The sequence below is a fragment of the Pecten maximus genome, chromosome 10 (assembly GCF_902652985.1).
Source record: "Pecten maximus chromosome 10, xPecMax1.1, whole genome shotgun sequence".
Classification (NCBI taxonomy): Eukaryota; Metazoa; Mollusca; class Bivalvia; order Pectinida; family Pectinidae; genus Pecten; species Pecten maximus.
This window is the reverse complement of record NC_047024.1, coordinates 6,784,946-6,805,404: the sequence shown is the minus strand read 5'-3', so window position 1 is coordinate 6,805,404 and position 20,459 is coordinate 6,784,946. Positions and strand designations below refer to the sequence as shown.

The 20,459-nt window shown below is 34.8% G+C and overlaps 1 protein-coding gene across 1 annotated transcript in view; it reads left to right on the top strand.

Moving 5' to 3' along the window:
* Positions 1-321: 321 nt before the first annotated feature.
* The window catches only part of LOC117335570 (choline/ethanolamine kinase-like), a 33,611-nt gene continuing 13,473 nt past the window's right edge, over positions 322-20,459 (top strand). The window contains exons 1-4 of the mRNA XM_033895650.1: positions 322-665; positions 10,213-10,435; positions 12,519-12,655; positions 17,899-18,018. Of these exons, the coding sequence (XP_033751541.1) occupies positions 382-665; positions 10,213-10,435; positions 12,519-12,655; positions 17,899-18,018 (764 nt within the window). The 5' untranslated portion in view covers positions 322-381. The remainder of the gene's footprint in view (positions 666-10,212; positions 10,436-12,518; positions 12,656-17,898; positions 18,019-20,459) is intronic.

The following is a 20,459-nucleotide window of genomic DNA, read 5'->3' as shown; positions in this document are numbered from 1 at the left end:
TAAATTTGATCACTATACTGACAGCTACTGTAAACAAATATAAATTCATTTTTCTACTGTATTAATGTATACTGCAGTTACAAAGCGGTACAAACAAAATATAATTAACAAAACTAATGATAGTAAGAGTATGTTTAAATCAATATTCGTCTGCAAGACTGCGAAATACTCACTCTCTTCATAGCACATCCCTTAATTTAATGATGTAATGTAATACGCCGGAACCGTCCGACCTGTAGCCTCGTCAGCATCAGCAACATTAGAATACACCTGCACCGGAAGTGATGTAATGGGGGAGCTGTCGCACCATCACACACGGGTGTTCGAATATAGACATGACCAAATTCTCACCAGTTTGTAAACAAACCTAGCGTGAATAGTATGCGTCACGACTTAGTGATAGCGGTTGTTAATAAGGCTTCTTCCAAGCTTATGTTATCCGTCGATAAACATCAGATGACACAGATGCGTAGGTATATAGTGTATGTGTGGAGTAAAGTCCTCGTTATCTTCAAACACTACTTTCTTGGACTAGGACCGAAAATGGACGAAGACCGAGAGTCGACGAACCGCAGAAAAGGTTATAAGTGGTGTAAGGAATCAGTTGGAGGCACGTGGGCTAACATAGCAGAGGATCAGTTTGACAATGGGTTTAAAGTTGTAAGGTAAAGAAATCTACTAATCGTAGGCTATATCGTAGTGTTTATGTAGACTAGATATATATACATGCATACGCTCCGCTTACTAACGGAACAGATGTTCAGCAGTACACTTCGATGTCCGAGATGGACATCTAGTATTTGTCAGAGTATCTAAGTCTTGTGTCAGGGCCGGAGGAGTTGGGTTGATATTTAATTTGTTTGTTATTTCCACATGCAGATTAGCTGCCCTGTGGTAACATTGTGTGTTATTATTCGGTTATCATTTTATGAATATATCCATTCTCGTTTGTTGTGCGTATACTTTTTCTTGCTAACGATAACTTAATAAGATCTCAGTCGCATCCGTCAATGGGACTGAACCCTTTTTACATTCATTACCATTGGACTTTAATCTCCTGAAAATGATAGCTTGTGTAAATTTGAGGCAAAAGTTATTTCCTTTAAATGTTGATGAAATCACTGAAGTTTGAACACAAGTATCAGCTTCTGGTTAGTATTTATAGAACAAATATTAACTCCTACTCTTACTATATCAACAAGGTGTTATAACTTAACGCTCGAAAAGTCGGAAGTTGGGGGGGGGGGCATTGAGCTTCGCTTCACTTTGAATTGAAGTTCAATTGTGTACTGAAATATTCTTGTTCTTGTGTGACGATGATTTAAAGGTAAGAAAATGAATCAAAAGCGGTCGCAGTCTTGATAGCCGATGATGATGCATCAACTGTGGAACGGAAGGAGTCTGTATATTTTAGAGTTGTATGCAAGGAGGCAGTCTGATAGGTCGTGGTATTGTTGACATGACGAAATACAATTGTTGAGAACGTGAAAAGAGCATGTGTAGCTTGTCTTTTCCCTAGGGTGAGATAAGAAAACCTCACACTGGTAAAACTGCGGATGTCTCTCTGTCCAGGGTAAGAGAAAAGAACATCTAACCCCGGTAAAACTGTGGATAACTCTGTCCACTGGTAAGAGAAAAATTTATTTAACACAGGGAAAGGAAAGACAGCTGGCACTCGCTATGACACCATGGCCACTTACAGTGGTGTACATCATCATTTTATATAGCATAACAAGGTTGCATATTGATAACATATCAATTTCGATGCACATTTTCATGATGGCATGCATAATGAAAAAAATTCACAACACCTTACAATCTGTTACTCATTAAGTACAGTATATATATATCTATATAAGAAAAATAATCAAATATATGTCTGTACTGTGGAGGAGGATATCTCAACCTTGTGTAAGAAATTTGGCTGACTATATATAGCATCAGCCAGGCCTCGAGCTGGCTAGCCAAACTCTTATACAAGGGTTGCGGAACATTGTACCATATTTAAGCATTGAACGGCTTTCAGTTGGCATTCATAGTCAATATGAATTCCAACTGGACAGAGGCAAATTCAACATGAAGCGCTAGCGCGCTTCATGTTGAATTTGCCTCTGTCCAGTTGGAATTCATATTGACTATGAATGCCAACTGTAAGCCGTTCAATTCTTATATTTACCATCTGCGATTTTTTATTTGTCATGCGATTTTTGTTTTGAAATTTTCAAAAATTCAAATTTCCCGTGCTTACCAGTAGCAGAGATCACTTCCTGTTGGCAGTTCATAGGCTGGTGAACACGCAACTGAATTGGTAGAGTTATATAGTGGCAGTGCCATTCAATGGTAAATATATATGGTATATATTACATATACAAGTATATATATGGTATATATTATGGGTCAAAGCATAGCGTTCTAGTGTTGAACATATGATACAGTCACGCTAGTATCCGCCTTCGGCCCACGTTTGCCGAAGGTTTCATTGTTGTTTCTCCAGTAACTAAAACATTATTCTTATTGTATTTTATTGTATTTCCAGTACTTCTTATATATATTATGTGATTGTATTTGTATTTTTTGTGTTTTGATAAAGGGGCGGATTGCCTCGAAATTTTAACAAGCCTCGAGCTCATTGTCCACACTGTGTGAATTACTTCTTTGCCCCATATGGTATATATTACATATACAAGTATATATATATGTAGCTACAATTGTATGCATGTTTATTCAGTAAACCAAAGTACAAAAATAAACCACCAGAATTTATAATTGGTTCTGTTGATTTTAATGGAGCAATCGTATAAAAAGAGACATACATGTATATGGTACATTGTACATTCTATTTTAATTTGAAAGAATCCAAAATATTGATATAAATTTTATCAACAAAGATCCAGAAGGGTTAATGTCTTTTTGTCTTAATTTAATGTACCTAATGTGTAACAGCTGGTAAATATTATTTAATCAGTCAGCACAAATGTTAAAAAACTTAATTTTAAAGTCTGCACTGAGCTACATAGCCTGCTGTAAGCTCTCATTTCATGCTAATTGATCGTTAATTCTTGTGATGTGTACAGTATATTGTACCTCTAATCAACATTGGACTGTTGACGTGGCAATATGTTGTAATTGATATAAGGTATTTTTGGCATAAGAAATATAGCCACTTGAAACTGCACCATATCCAGATATTTTTAAGTGCTGTGAAACAGCAACCTCAAGATGTCATTAGCAAATTTCGACAGAACAAATTCATTAAGAACTCTCGAAGGAATAGAAAATGGCGTTTATTTCTATGATAAATCTTGATGAGTTCAGGATGGGACAGGAAATAATTTTTCCAAAAAACCCCACTAATAACACACTAGACAATCTTGTCTCCTTCCGCGAAGTATTTGTTTGTGATTAAGTAAAATGATTCAAGCTTTATATGTTTGAATACATTTGTTAAATTTAAATAAATTATAGAAGAACAACTTTAAATCGTACATAATGACATGTTTTTTCCCTGAGTTTTCCAAACTATATTCTGTGTAAATTATTAGGCATGCTTTCTGGTTTTGTTACCCTGGTAAATACTAGCCGCAATATACCGCTCGGCTAGAGAGATCTTCTCTTTAGCTCGATCGGTTGAGCATAAGACTAGTAAGCCAGAGGTCCCGGGTTTGATCCCCAGCGGAGGCAGTGATTTAAATTTAATTAATCATGTGCTCTGTTACAGTTTGTTCAAAGGGGAGATATTAACTAGTATACACTCTAGTTGATGCGACATTGGAAAGTCACCTCGTCCGTCGGTCATCAAATAGCTATAGCCTACTGTTTTTAGTCTTAGATTTCAGAGTGGCAATCGATAAGTGAAATCTCCGATTGTTTTTATATTCGATTGTTTTTATATTCGATACTTAAAGTGAAAGTAGAATACTTCCGATTAGTTCGTTATTTCCGAGAAATAGGCCACACAAAAATAGCTGTGCTGGTTGAGTTGATGAAGTGATTATGAGGCGAAACCTAACTTTAGCTTGTTTCTGCAACAGAGATTCTGATAGCAATAAAGAGGTTGCATGTTTTAAATCAGTTGATAGTGAAATACTTGCATTAAATTATGTAACATGAACGTGCGATTCAACAAGTGACCAGAACAGACAAGGTAGGCTAATTTTGACATCCGGAACAAACTAGATTAAATTTCCGAGACGAGTTGTCAGATCTCTAATTAAGATACAGATCAGTTATTACATTGGGAGAAAAAACAGTAAGTTGAGTACAATTTAAAAACATATAAATATAAACCAAAATAAACTGGGAGATTAATTCACAGGAATTTTATATTATATATATATGCAGGGAATCGTGATGTGGTATATCAAGAAACATAACAGGCATCATGAATTAATTGATCTAAGAATTAAACTTAATCATAGCATGCCAAATCAAGTGAGGTTAAAAACGTAATTCTTCACTGTTCATCACTACTTCAACACAACCACATGTACAGCCTTTTTAAAGTAAATAAAATTCCTTAAAATGATCAGCATAACATTCCTGAATGCACTTAAAAAAAAACCAATGAAAATTTCTTCTTATTACATGCCATTTTATATTTATATAATATTTGCTTTTCTCCTGTATGTCAATCCCTCATGCACAGCACCTATGAGTGGCCTCGACACTTTGATTTTTATTTTCTGCACACTATAGAAAAGAATGAGTTTTGTTGCTGGATAAGTGTATAGTGCAAATTGTGCAGGGTATGACGATAATGTCACAAAAGTCAGCTAGGTTGTTTATGAGGACAAACTAGATGTCCCACAGAGATATGTACACAGGACAGGAACATACTGGACAGACAAGTGTTGCATTATAAATTGCAGTAATAAATGAGCGATAAAATTCTATTTTGGGCATAGCATTATATAGCAGCCTCACATAACATTGCATTCATATTTTTCATACAGATTTTGGCAATTCATGCAAATTAAAGTCACATGTGTTGTTTACTCCATATTTGGTATTCTGTATCAATTTCAAGGGAGATAAATTCAAATTCCTTACCATGTGTCTTACATGTCTTTTGTTGCATCTTATGCATTAGTCATTTTCTTACAAGTTTGTAACTAAGATATATATTTATTGCAATTTACCAGTGAAATATATAGAGGATATTGGATGTTTCCCATTTAATTTAACATATATTTCACAAGTGTGACAGAATATTGATATTTTCATGAGTGCAAAGCATGAGTGAAAAGTATCGAAATATTCTGTCATACAAGTGAAATACTAAATTATTATTACTGTTATACTAAATGGGAAAACATTCAGTTTTCTTGTTATTGCATTTTATATACTTAATTTAACAAAATTAAAAACACCGAAAAAATTATAGTGTCAAAAAGTGTTGGAATCATGTAACATAATTCATGAAGTAATCTCTTTGAGACGTTACTCCACGTCAACTTGCAATTGACAGTGCCATCTTGAAAGGACTGATCAACGAAATTTAAGCGTTTTCTGCTGTTATAGGAGAATCTGTACATGAATAACTAACATCAAGTGAGTGTTTTGTCAAAAACTAGTATGAATATTTCAGAAATGCTGCAAAATAACCAATTTATCTTCGCTTCAATTGGAAAAATCAGCAAGTTTCAATGGGTTTCAGTGTATACAAGGTCCGGGAAAAGACAGATTATAAGTTTTATACTTGTGCCTAATCCCATTTGTGTTTTGACAAATAAAATATGTTTAAATCACAATCAAAGCTTCACTCTGATTGGTTATTTCCACTGCAAAACTTATATTTATTTTATTGCAAAATCTTATATTTTCACTGCACATCGCTGCAGTGAAAATATGTTTTATTAGTTTGATAAATTTCTATACTTCACTGGCAAAAATGCAATAAAGAAATTTATCAAACTGATTAAACTTATATATTCAATGCACAGATAAGCAGTGAAAATACAAGAGTTTTTGCAGTGAAAATTAAGTTTTTGTTTTTGACCAATCAGAGCAAATTAAACCTTTGTATTCAACTCATTAAAACTTGGCAATTTTCACAATTGAAGTGAAGATAGATAAACAGCTTATTTTGCTGTATTTCTGAAATACTCAGTTTTTGACAAAATTCTCACTTGACATTAGCTTTTCATGCACAGATTAATTACTTTGATCATTCCTTTCAACACTACATGTACATCTATTAATTTTTGGATTTTTTAATTTGTGTTTTAGCATCAAATGCAATAAAAAGAAAATTAATGGTTTCCCAGTGATTATAACACAAATTTTACTCGTATGACAGAATATTTCATTTTTTTTCACTTCTGCAAAATATTTATTTTCTAGCTCTGTCATCCTCTTGAAATATGTTATATTTAACATCAAATGATTCAATATATATCCTCTATGTATAAATCAATATTTTTAATTACATATATTATTATGATTAATTCTCCAATGTTTGTACGCAGAATGCGGCTTTCTGATTGGTTGAGATTTTTTTTTCACACCCCGATGTAACTAAAAAAAATTGACATCAATGCTTAACTGAAATGACCTTATATTAGTCAGTATTGCTGGTGTTTTAAATGTTTTTTTTTTATAAGAATAAAAGGTATCATCTGCTTTTTAGCTCACGGGCACAACTTAGTTAACTTGGAGCATAGTTGATACCGTATTTGACCTAATAAGGGCGCCTGCCCTAATAAGGGCGCCCCTACCTTTTTTCAAGGAAATAAATCTTTGACTGAGTGTCAAAATGGTGTTCAAAAGTAATAATTCATGTGAAATATTTTGCTACTTTATGTGTTCAATTTTCTTCAGCAAATTAAGTAACTGGAATACATGTTTTCGCCTCATTTTGTGTATTCCTACAGGCTACAGATGACATGTCAGTGCAAAGAGCACCCAAAACTAAACACACATACAAATAATAACTTACCATCTTTATTTGATGATAAAGTAAAGACTTCATTCTTGTTGATAAATAACTTTTGTTCAGAACAGAAAGCTAGTAAAAGACATTGTAAATCAATTATTAGGTCAAAGAAAACGATGTCTAATATGATCTGGGAAATCACCTGTTTCTATAAATAGAACACAAAAGAGTTCCATTTGAACATAAATGGTGGAACACACGTTCTCTGGTCTAAAGATCAGCTGGCATGGTTTACAAGTTTACAGGAGTATTCAAGTGATGTTTAAGCTTAATATATGATAATGAATAGATATCTTCATCTGGAATATTTTTATGACTGAATATTTTACCGTTTCTACAACCTTGGGTATTCTGCTATAAGGTATAGTCTGTTTCATAAAACTTCAGAATAACTAATCTTAATAAGGGCGCCCCCCACTGTCAATTACCCGCGCCCTGCGCCCTTATTAGGTCAAATACGGTATTAACTTTTTTTTGAAGCTTTAAAATACAAAAAATTCATCAAAAAACAAGAAATGCTCCTTCAAAAATTGTTTTGAATTACCAAAAGAGGTGCAAATATTGGTGAATTACATACTGAAATGAAAAATTTGGTCAGTTGTTAAAAAAAATACAAAATTATTATATATATAATTACTACCTTGCAATTTTCAAAGGAGTACCATATCCTGTAAAAATGAAAATATGTTGATGACTGGATCAACCATTGGTTGTAATATATATATGTACATAACTCATAAATGTTAAATGATATACATGGTCACATTGTATTGTACATACAATACTACAAAATGTAAGTGGTAGTATGTACATAGCTATTGTTCACAAATTTTATGCATGCTCATGATCAAAAAGCCGAATATAAATGTGATTTTGTATAACATATACAACTACAGATACTTTAAAGCCACATATATATATACTCACGAAGAAACATATATCAATGTTTACATTTTGAGCTTTTTACAGTTTTCGGGCTTAATACATACCTAACAGACTATCGTGAATCAGAAACTGAAAGAAAATGTGAATTTATGAAAGTATACAGGGAATTCCCAAAAATAATAACTGTGGCTGCCGGACCAAGTTTCTCTGAAAATTGGCCCCACAATGCAACGGTGGGTTTTACAGTCCAAACAAAATGGCGGAACGCTGAAAGCGTGGACCTAGGAAAACGCAGACAGATTCTGCCAAAAATAGACGCAAACGTGAGTGGAATCGGCAAAACCTGAGTATTTCCTTAGGAAAGGAAAGGATTCTTGTTGGAACTTAGCAAGAAAAGAAAAGGAAATAGACTCGAATTCTGATTTTGCCGGACGTCTATTGGATTGCTGCGAATATTCTGTTAATATGTTTAAATGAAAGCATTATTAGGCAAAGTTCACATATGCTCGATATGTAAACAACGGCCCTGTGTGTATAGTTTATATGCAGCGCACATTGTTATAGCCTCGTTCTCGGCTCCGTCACAAATCTCGCGATAAATATAAATGAGGCGAGTTATTTTTATACACTGATGTCTCAAGGACTCCCCAGGTCAAGTGTCCACGCCAGTGCACGTGGTCATTTTAATGTTAGGAGAGCATGAATGAGCATCTTGGATTGCCATTAATACATGTGTGCAACTAGAATTTTAGGTTGTTTGGGAGTATGTGGCTTTAACACTTACAGAGGTTTTGTCTGTTTGTTTTTTTCAATGGTTTAACACTTTTTTTTCAATACAACTATAGTCTTGGTAATTGACCTGGATGAAATTGCGCAAAGGGAGGAGACCATGCAGAAAGGACCTGGTACACAATTGACCAGGCGATTGACTCAGTGTCGTCCCATACATTTTCATGTCTAATCACAGGTGCCTGACTCGCTTTATAAAATATATATAATAACATTTAAAAGTATCTCATTTATATGTACATGTACTCTTATATGCTATTATTTTATAAAACAAGTCAGGCACCTGTGGTCTAATTGGGGAATTGAACCCCAGCCACCAAGGTGAAAGGTGGCAGTCTGTCCACTGTGCCACCAATCACCAGAGGGTTTAATGCACATGCTAAATATTAAATCAACAAATGGTTGCATTGGGCCACTCAACTTGAAAATTTGAAAATTGTGAAATCCCCTTCAAGGAAGTTTTTAAAAGTTGACAATCTTAAAGTTCCTGGTTATCTATTTTCCTGAGGTATAGCTGCACATGTTACATGACACACACATACAGTACATTGATAAACTTTTCTATCTTTATAGTAACATTGTTTATATGTGTCAAGGTCAGGCATGATATAGATAATGAAGGTGACTTAGGTCAAACAGAACTAACTCCAGAGGATTGTTTGTAACTGTATATGTGCTCAATATAAATACATTTGTATGTATTAAAACAAAAGGTTAAATGATGATCATAAGAACTCTTTGAAAACAGATAATTTTTGATTAATTTGTAAATTTAATCCTTTTTGCAATAAAAAAGACATCTTTAAGATATCCATATTTTCTGTAGCACATTCACAGTGAACGCTTTTTCAGTTCTCTTCGTATTACCTCAGACACAAATTTAACATGACAATTTTCCATGACCTATAGAATACAATGTATAACCTGTTAATTAATCCAAATGAAATGTATATTGTAATTGAAAATTTCATTTTGTAAACTCTCCTGTCGACAATTACTTACAGAGTTATTGCCCTTTGTAATAATATCATTATACAGTTTTTTGGTTCACCTGGGCCGAAAGGTAAATATTCTGAAAAAGCTACTAGTCCGGAACAGCTAAATGAATTTTGATGAAATTTGGTCTGGAGAATTATTTGGCAGCGTGGTATGTTGTATACATGAAGGCTGTAACACCCTTGGGGTAGGAAAAAAGGGGAAATATAGCAAAAATGAACAAAAAAATTGAAGATAAGATACATTTTCTCTTTCAGGAATGACAGGATTTAGTCCACCTGTAGTTTGAACCATTATTGGGAGGGGCAGTTCAAAAGTAGGAAAATATTTGAAATATAACTTAAATTAGAGTATTTTGCTATAATTACTGAAATATCCAGGTGAGCAATTAATGCAGGCCTTCGATCTGGGCCTCTTCGTTTTTTTGTTTTTTTTTAGAAAAAAACAATTACATGTACTGGTTTAATTTGTAAACTGATTAAAAGTAACACTTCTATAATTCCAATGACTTCATTTGAAAACATATAATTATTATGTCATTTGAAAACAGTACCTTGCATATTTCTGATTTTACAAATTGTAATCAAACAAAAATTGTATTATTTCAGTGGAGGACTGACAAATTACCTATATCTGTGCTCTCTACCAAAGAAATACCCTCCACAAGGAAATGAACCGAAACAAGTTCTGTTACGTGTTTACGGGGACATTGCAAAAGACCAGGAATTCTTGGTACGGAATACAGCAGTGTTTGCTATCCTTTCCACCAAAAGCTTAGGGCCTAAACTTTATGTTGCACATGCAGAGGGGCGCATCGAGGAGTACATCCCGGTAAGAAGAAATTTAATGTCACAAAATTAATACACCTACAAATCATTAAAAGTTGTTTTGTTTGATAGTTCAAAAATTGTCAATCCGAACAAAAGAACTAGTTTTTGAGACTGTAAATTTTACGCTAATTCTAGAACATTATGTACAACGCATAAAAGACAGAATTTGTTTGGTTTCTCTACCAGAATTTAAACATCAGCAATGTCGCCTGTACCCCAGGTCCTAGGCACTAATAGGCACTCGAAGTTGTAAACTTTCAAGAACATAAAATTGGCTATTGAATCACACGTGTTTGGTAGAGTACTTTGTGAAGTACCCTCCTAGTCTTGCTGGTGACAGGACGTTTTGTAGTTGGAAGTGCTATTTGAATTCCTCCAATGAACCATTAAGATATTTTCGTAATCTTATAAGGAAATCTCATTATTTTAAGGGGCAGCCAAGTTTTGTGTCATGACCCTGAAAGGTCAATATACCATGAAGAAGTATTAGTACAAAGTGGCTTTAGAATTACATGTCATGTATTTTTCATATGTTGATTGTAAAAATGCAGCTATAAGTATGTATAAGAGGGTAGATGGTGAGATTAGATACTGGCTATAAATAACTGAATTTCTGAGAGCTTGACAAATGTTTGACATATGTTTTTACTAGTACTAACCTCCTACATGTGCATTACTTCATTGATTTATTTTCAATAAATATATGGTACACAAAGTCTTTACCAGGTGTACTGTATAGCATACCGGTTAAACAGCTGCATGGAACCTTAAAGAATCTATCCTATTTATATTCTTTATTACATCTCGCTGTATCAACTGAAATAAGTCTATACATTTGTATTCTTAATTCCATTTATAACAGAATGAATTTATCGCCATAGTAACGCTTAAGGCAAAAATCCTTCTGTACCAATATATCATAATTTACATAATTTTGTCTAACAACAGAGAATGCTGACATAATAACAAAATCCCTATTATGATTTCAATTTCAAATTGGTAAAAGGAAGGCAGAATACAATTAAACATAACGATATGCATGGCTCCAGTGACCTTTTTGGAGTTCATTTGGGGCTGAATATAGGTCCTTTCCCCTAGTGAGATTTTGTTGTATTTTCCAGATTCCATGTTCATATTTTCCCAATTGGAAATTGTTTAAAGTGTTTCTGTACATCAAATGGTGTAAAGTAATGTTTCACAAGTAGATATAAATGCTACTAATTTGTATTTATCACAGCTATTTAAAATTATACATAGAACAAAATCTGTTTATAATTTTTAGCAAATGAGCAAGAAAAAAAACCATGTCATTTTCCCAATAGAAAAGGTACAGGCCCATGTAAAATAAGGGTAAGAAAATCACTTGGGATCGAGACTTAACCTAACTACATTATGACTTTTGACCTCTATAGGGCAAAATCCTTTTCCCGATATATCGATGATAAGAATCTTTTATAGTGATCTGAGGAGAATGTTACTTTTTATCTACGGCTCAGATGGCAAAGGTTAGATTATAACATGAATATCAGAATAAACCAAAATCTGACGCAGATTGATGGAAACAGCAATTTTACACAAACCAAAATAAATATACCCTGTTTATAACAAAAATACACCAAAATTTCCCAACACCAAAATATCTCAATTTATGGGATGCACAGACCTCTATTGACCTAAATTGGATTATAACATCACAACTAAACTATACCTTTTAGAACATATACAGTATATGTTATGTACATTTGTTTAAGTTTTGAATAAAATATAACTGGTATACATGTATATCTATAAAAAAATCAAATCCATTTGTTGATTTAGAGAAGCTATTAAAACTCTTTTTCTTGCCTGCATGATAACAGAAGTCAAGGTCACTGTTGCACCGAAGGTCAATGTTGCTGTTACTGAACAAGACTGTAAAAACTGATGTCATCAGTGCATTCGATGCTAATCATCGATCATACAATATATATATCTTCATATCTATATGCAAGAGGAATAGGAACAAACAATGACTTATGGAAAGATTCTCAATAAATTTAAATTGGTCAGTGATTTTTTGTATAATCTTTTTTGTTTTATTTCAGACAAAGCCACTGAGTACACGTGACCTACAGAATCCATTCCTTTCCCAACAGATCGCCAAGAAAATGGCTCTGTTTCATGCCATCGATGACATGCCTCTTCATAAAGAGCCAACTTTTTTAAAAGAAAAAATGTTCTGGTAATATGAATTTCTTATCTACCAGATGTATCTTGACCTGTTTATGTATGGCTCTAAATCACACTAATTGCCATTGGGATATTATACAATATCTCTTTATGTGTAGTAATATGTAGTACACATAAGTGGAATTCAGGCCATGGTATTTAACATACTGGTGGTTATAGATTTAGTTTATAATCTGTAATTTTTTGTAAGCATTGACATTTGTTTTCCCTGCTCTCCCCCTTCCCTCACCCTCCCACCTCCCATACCCCCCCACTAGCGGATCCAGGGGGGGGGGGGGGGGGGTCAGGGGTCAGGACCCCCTCCCCTTTTTTCGGACGAGGAAAATTTTGTTTATAGGCTAAAAAACCGCCTATGCCAAACACAACACACACCTCCCAAAACCCCCCTTACATATACACACACCTCCCAAAACCCCCCTTTACATACACACACACCTCCCAAACCCCCCTTTACATACACACACACCTCCCCAAACCCCCCTTTACATACACACACACCTCCCAAAACCCCCCTTTACATACACACACACCTCCCATACCCCGGGTCCCCCGGCCTTCCCATTCTTCACATCCCCCACCCCCACCCCCGCCTCCCATACCTCCCCCATCTCTCCACACCCCTCTCATACCCCCTCACCCCCCTACATACACACACACCTCCACATACTGTAGTGGTGGTTATATATTTAGTTTAGCCTGTCTCTCCCCTCTCCCATACTTCCCCCCCCCCCTCCCCAACTCCCATACTCCCACATCCCCCACCCTCATTTTATGTTTTTAACACTCCTCTAGGAAGTTTATAATCATAAGGGGATTCAGTTGTGTACAGAGATGAAAAACTAAATAAAAAATATGAAAACTGGTAAAAGATGCCTTTTCAGACCTTGAACTCTTTCCATTTGCTGAATACATATGTTGGTATGGTTTGGAACATAAAAGAGTGCTCAATAACAAGCCCCTCCCTTATAAATCCCTTTGTTTCCTGGTAGGAGTGAAGGCTCATTGTCCGTCAAGTACAGTAAGGATGATATAAACATCTATACACGAAGGTGTGCTAGCTATAGCCAACCTACAGCTCTATCTACATGTACATGTACCACGTCATGTGTGACACAAACTTATCAGTATAAGAGTAAAATTAATTACGAGATTATTTGAGTTGTGGTAAAAATATCTTGGTAGGTCCAATGCAAACAATATAACTTCATTTATATTAGTGATTTTAAAACGCTGAGTATATTTGCTATGTACTTGTCTTTCTAATTAGTAGATCAGTTTTCTTGTGTAAATGAATTTCGAAGTACAGTGGTATTTTCAAATAATATATGTACCAGATAATTTGAGTGTTATATTTGGTTTGGTTTGGTTTATTTAGTTTAACGTCCTATTAACAGCTAAGGTCATTTAAGGACGGCCTCCCGTGCGTGCGACGTGCATGCGTGTGGTCGAGTGCGTATGTGTGTTTTGGGAGGCATATATACTACAGTACTAGCGATCCATCAAACAAATACAGTTTAAATCTAAAATAGAAGTATGTGATTGCTTTCCTGCCAAATTAATTGTCATATTGTTTAGATGGCATTTATATAAATATTTTCACCCTTGTGTTTTCAATAAGTAGTCATAACAATGGTTGAGACGGCTGTATCTCCATTTGCCCACTTTTTAAAATCACAATATGGGGAAAATGTTGTGATAGGGATTATAGTCTATTTCAGAGTAGTTCATCTTGTTTTTACCTGTGATTTACCTGTGATTTTCACCTGTGTTACCTGTGCTACATGGCTCATACCTATAAGGAACTATTATTATTTCTTTATTTCCTCCAAGATTTGAAGAGTATACAGAAATGATTTACAAATTAGAACAAAATTCATTCACGCTCATTATCACCTCTCGCATAAGGATTCACGCGTTACACAATAAACTACAGATATAATAATGATTACATGATGTTAGTAAAGGAAATTTCTTCGCATGTTTCTTAAGTTAAGACACATTAGATTCTTAATTAGCACATATATACGTACTTCATTTTTAAAATGAATAGCAGTCATTTCATTCTGTGGTCTAACGTGAGATAATATAATTTAAGTGCCTTCATGTGTTATGTAGGCTTGCAAATGCATTTTATATACATGTATGAATATCTATAAAACAACATTAATAATAATTACAAGTTCTCTTTTTCATATGAAATAATTACAAAATACCACTGCATTGAAGAATCTTGAATACAATAACGATTGAATTAACTCTGAAGTCCTCGAGTTCGTATGAGGATAAGTCATAATTGACGATACCCCCAAGAAGAACATGGAGAAGATGGTAATTTGACAACGTGTTAAGGTAACATACAAAATCGACATCTTTTATAGTACAGAGAACACACCACAGTTGGTCACGCAAAGACTCTGTATGAGAGCATTCAAGCACGCTATGTAAGATTACATCATTATAAATTAAACCACAATATTGACACAAAAATACATTTTCGTCATCTCGCATTTCAACACAAAGTTTAACAATTTGTTTAAAACATGAACTGTATTGGGGGAAATGTAGAGCTAATTTCCATATTGAATATGGTTGTTTTTTATTATGCAAGAGACCGAAACGAGAAAATTCTTTATCAGTTTTCATTATTTCACATAGATTTAACTCCTCACAATTTCTTACATGGTCATTCACTAATCGTTTCCATTGGCATCTGTTTGGGAACAAGCCACTCTTCAAGAATTCACCAAGAACATAATTCAAATTATATTTTAATTGTCAAAATATTGACAATGTCGGGAATAAAACCTCTGGAGAAAGTACACAGTTTGTAATCAAATATGCGCTTTATAAAAATTTCGCGCGTCAAAACTCCAACATCCATGGAACATATTCTACCAAGGAATAGTAATTTTTTCACACTGATATATACTTCTATTGAAAACCAACCGATCAATGACGTACACATGTCTGTTCTTGTTCTTACATTAAAACCCTGAATTGATTTTACAATGAAGTTCTGTGCTTTTTCAAGCATGTACATTTCATTTTTCTTTAACTGCCACAATTCGCAACCATAGAGTGCGGAAGGATATACTTTACATTTAATAATTTTAGCAATGGTTAAAGGATTGAGGGCACATTGGTGTGCTCCAGAACGAATTAAGGACATTACACCACATTTTAATTTGGAGCAGGCATGTTCTGTACGTTCGACATTGTTGTTTCTATTGTTTAATAAAACACAACATACTCAAATGTTACCAATAAGTGGATTATACTTTTATTGTCCAATAGATTTGGCCCTGTTGCAGGATAAGGAACTATAAGATATAAGTAGCTACATGTATAATTTTATGCAGTACTTTATATAGGAAAAAATACACATTGATTACAGTATTATTATTTTGTTGCTATTTATGATGCGCAATGTACCTGTTTATAAGTATTTATATTTAAATATACAGTACTTTATATGAAAAAAAATATATTGTTTAAAAGCTATTAATGTTTAATTATATTAAAAGTAATAAGATGTATTTTCATTTGATGTTGTACAATTCAAAATATATGTCAGCATTTAAATTTCGTTTACCTATCTACTATCTATGTTTATGTAAAGAGAATTCCGGTCGTTATCCAAGCTGATGTTAATTAATTACTATGGGGGGGGGGGGGGGGGGGGAGGATTATAGGTGACCATTGGTCAATTATGATCCAAGCTGCTGCTGATGATTAGAGGTCTCTATTATGTTGTTGACCATTGGTCAATTATGATCCAAGCTGCTGCTGATGATTAAGTGGAGGACGTCTGATTTAATGCGCTAGAGGAGCTGGAGGATGCTGACCTACCCGTGGACACCCTACCCTTCACCGACTATGTTGTATCCCAGTGGATGGAAGGAGACCGACAGACCTGGAACCACTACGCAACAGAAGGACACCGGACCACCAACAACCTGGAAGCTTGGCACGGGAAGCTGAAGAAGAAAGTCCGTCATTCCCACCCCAACATATACACAATCATCAGAGTGTTCCAGGAGATTCAGGCGAGCAACGAGATCGACAGGATACAGAAGGACGCAGGAGGACCAACCAGACCAAGATGCAAGAAGTACAGAAACATCGACCGCCGACTGACGCAACTGAAGGAACGCCTGGAGAACAACACATTGAGCCTGATGGAGTATGCTGATGCATCTTCACACCTTCTGCACCTGGAGTAGATTTTGACTATGTACTTGATATACATGCATGTACAGATACATGCATATAAAGATAGAGAGATATATCTTTTTTCTGAAATGTTACGTAAATTGTATTATATTATGCAAGTGTAATGAAAAAATGCAATATGTTACTGCTAATGTATTACTAGTGCTTAATGTATAATGTGCTATATATGTTTGTAAATATGTTATGTATCTAATATTATATATATGTGTGAATATGATGTTCTTTTTTAACTGAAGAATGTAATATAAAATGTATGAAAAATGTTTTTAGTATATATATTATAATGTATTACCACTGTGCTTATGTATAATGTTTGTGGATATGTTAACTATCTAATGTGTGTTCTTTCTTATATATATATATTTATATTTCCACTCAATTCAGACTCAATGAACCTACCACAGTTAACTCGAGTCATTTTTCAATGAACTATATCAAGTCCGGCGTAGGAATACATTTGTTGAGCTTAGACTATAACTTAGTGTTATTTTCCCCACTTCTCAGGTACATAAATATACCTCTCTTTTTGCCCACTTTATAGCACAGGTAAATCATACAGGTAAACACAGGTAAAATTATTATAGAACTGACTATAATTGGTTTTCCATTGTTCTCCTATGTATACACTTTTCTTTGTTCTAAAAAAAGTGGGCAAATGGAGAACACACCGTTGAGACAGCACTCTATTTATGAAATGGCTATGTGTTGTGGTTATTTACATTGTATGAAATGGCTATGTGTTGTGGTTATTTACATTGTATGAAATGGCTATGTGTTGTGGTTATTTACATTGTATGAAATGGCTATGTGTTGTGGTTATTTACATTGTATGAAATGGCTATGTGTTGTGGTTATTTACATTGTATGAAATGGCTATGTGTTGTGGTTATTTACATTGTATGAAATGGCTATGTGTTGTGGTTCATGTCATTTGATAAAAATCTTCATACACCATAAAAATGTTGTGATCACCATAATTTATTTTCTGTTTTTTTAATGTAGCTGGATGGAAGAGGTGGAAAATATATTTAATAACATACCAACAGAAAAAGATGTCGCTTCACAACGATTGTTGTCCAAACTACAGAGTTTCAACTTATCAGCTGAGCTTCAGTCATTGCTGTAAGTACAGAAAATTTGGTCATGTGACAAATTGTTCTGATTCTAGTTGCAATCTGATACTAAAATACAGGGATCAAAATCAGTGAGGGTATGCATGTGCAGTACACATACTCATACGTACATACCCATATGTACCTACCCATACGTACATACCATACGTACATACCCATACGTACATACCCATACATACATACCCATATGTACATACCCATATGTACATACCCATATGTACATATACATATGTACATATACATACATACCCATATATACGTACATACCTGAACATATATACCTATACATACATATCCGTACGACCCATACATACATACCCATACATACATACCCATACATACATACCCATACGTAACTACCCATACGTACATATATACATACGTACACAAACGTACATACCCAAACGTACATACCCAAACGTACATACCCATACGTACATACCCATACGTACATACCCATACGTATATACCTATAGTTAAAAACTATGGGTGTACATAAAGTTGAAGTGAAAATGGGGATGTATGGAAGTTTAAAGCCTAATTTATACGATTTGATGTTCTGAATCTCTTTGTCCTATGGACTCTGAAGTATGCACAATAGTTTACATTTCTACGTGGTAGAATAGAGGCCATCGTCAGTGTAGTTGTATATTATGGTTAGGTGTGAAGTAAGATTGAGCTAGTGATGTGCAAAGGCCATGAAGTGGTAAATATGAAATACTTCAAGCATTACAACATGATGGATGAGATAAAGGTTACATTACCGCTAAATATTTTAAGCATGCATTCATACAACTATGCTAAGTATGATTTTCCCTATATTATGGAAATGGCTTGTGTTGAATACCAAGTAACAATATTTGTGTCAGTGTTATATACACAACTGACAATTTTGTACGTGGTATTATCACTTCCACTAACCCAATGGTTGTTGATCTATATTCTAAGAATTTCCACATTGTACATATTTACACACTTCCTGTTTACAAGGCTCAGTGTCTGTAACACATAATTGTATTTAACTTCACATTAAGTGTGCTTACAATACCTGCATGACAATCTTGAATGTCTCTTTGTCCACAAACTCCAAATAATAAATCCTAGATAGTTTAACTTAAGAGTGGGAAATTGATCTCTCTTTTTTTGTAACATTGTATATATACAAAAAAAAAAGTATCTTTATTAATGTAATTAGTCTGAGTAACCTGGGAAATCTAAGGAGAGACATATTTTGTGACCTTCTTTGTGTTTCAGTTTGTATCTAGATTCACCTTATACGTACTTAGCCTCTTTATGTTTTCGTAACGTATGAATTATGACAGAATTACAAATATATGATTGATTGATAGAATGTATACCCTATTGCTGAAATAGTGTATCTAAAGAATCAATAATGCAGTTCTTTATAATAGCAATTAAAACTTGAAAACTACCCACTGATAATGGGGAATCTCTAATGTGGTGCTCCATTCTCTATATGTAAATGAGCCACAAGGGAATATGTCATGCAGGCATGCACAAACTGGTTTTGTTTGAAGAGTGGAAGACAGGCCTGAACAAATACCCCTGTCCCCATATGAACATGACTGCTGTTGTCTCCAAATACCTGCCCCCCCCCCCTTATGACTCTGACTTTGTCTTCATAGAAACCTTTTTCAATGTGACCCTGACTGCTGTTGTCTCCAAAGACCTCTGTCCCCATATGACCCTGACTGCTGTTGTCTCCAAAGACCTCTGTCCCCATATGACCTTGACAGCTGTTGTCTCTGTAGACACCTGTCCTTATATGACCCTGAATGCCGTTGTTTCCGTAGACACCTGTCTCAATATGATCCTGACTACTGTTGTCTCTGTATAACCCTTCCCTCATATGGCATTGACTGCTGTTGTCTCCATAGACACCTATCCCCATATGACACTGACTGCTGTTGTCTGTGACTGTAGACCCTTGTCCCCATATGACAATGACTGCTGTTGTCTATGTGGACTGCTGCTGTTTCCATAGACACCAGTCCTTAAATAACCCTGACTGATGTTGTCCCCATAGACTCCTGTCCCCATATGACCATGGCTGATATTGTCTCCATAGACACCTGTTCCAATAAAACCCGACTGATGTTGTTTCCAAAGATCCCAGTCCCCTGGCATATGATCCTGACTGTTGTCTATATAGACACCTGTCCCCATATGACCCTGACTGTTGTCTATATAGACTCCTGTTCCCATATGACCCTGACTGTTGTCTATATAGACTCCTGTTCCCATATGACCTTGACTGTTGTCTATATAGACTCCTGTCCCCATATGACCCTGACTGTTGTTGTCTCCATATACACCTATCCTCATATGACCCTGACTGTTGTCTATATAGACTCCTGTCCCCATATGACCCTGACTGTTGTCTATATAGACTCCTGTTCCCATATGATC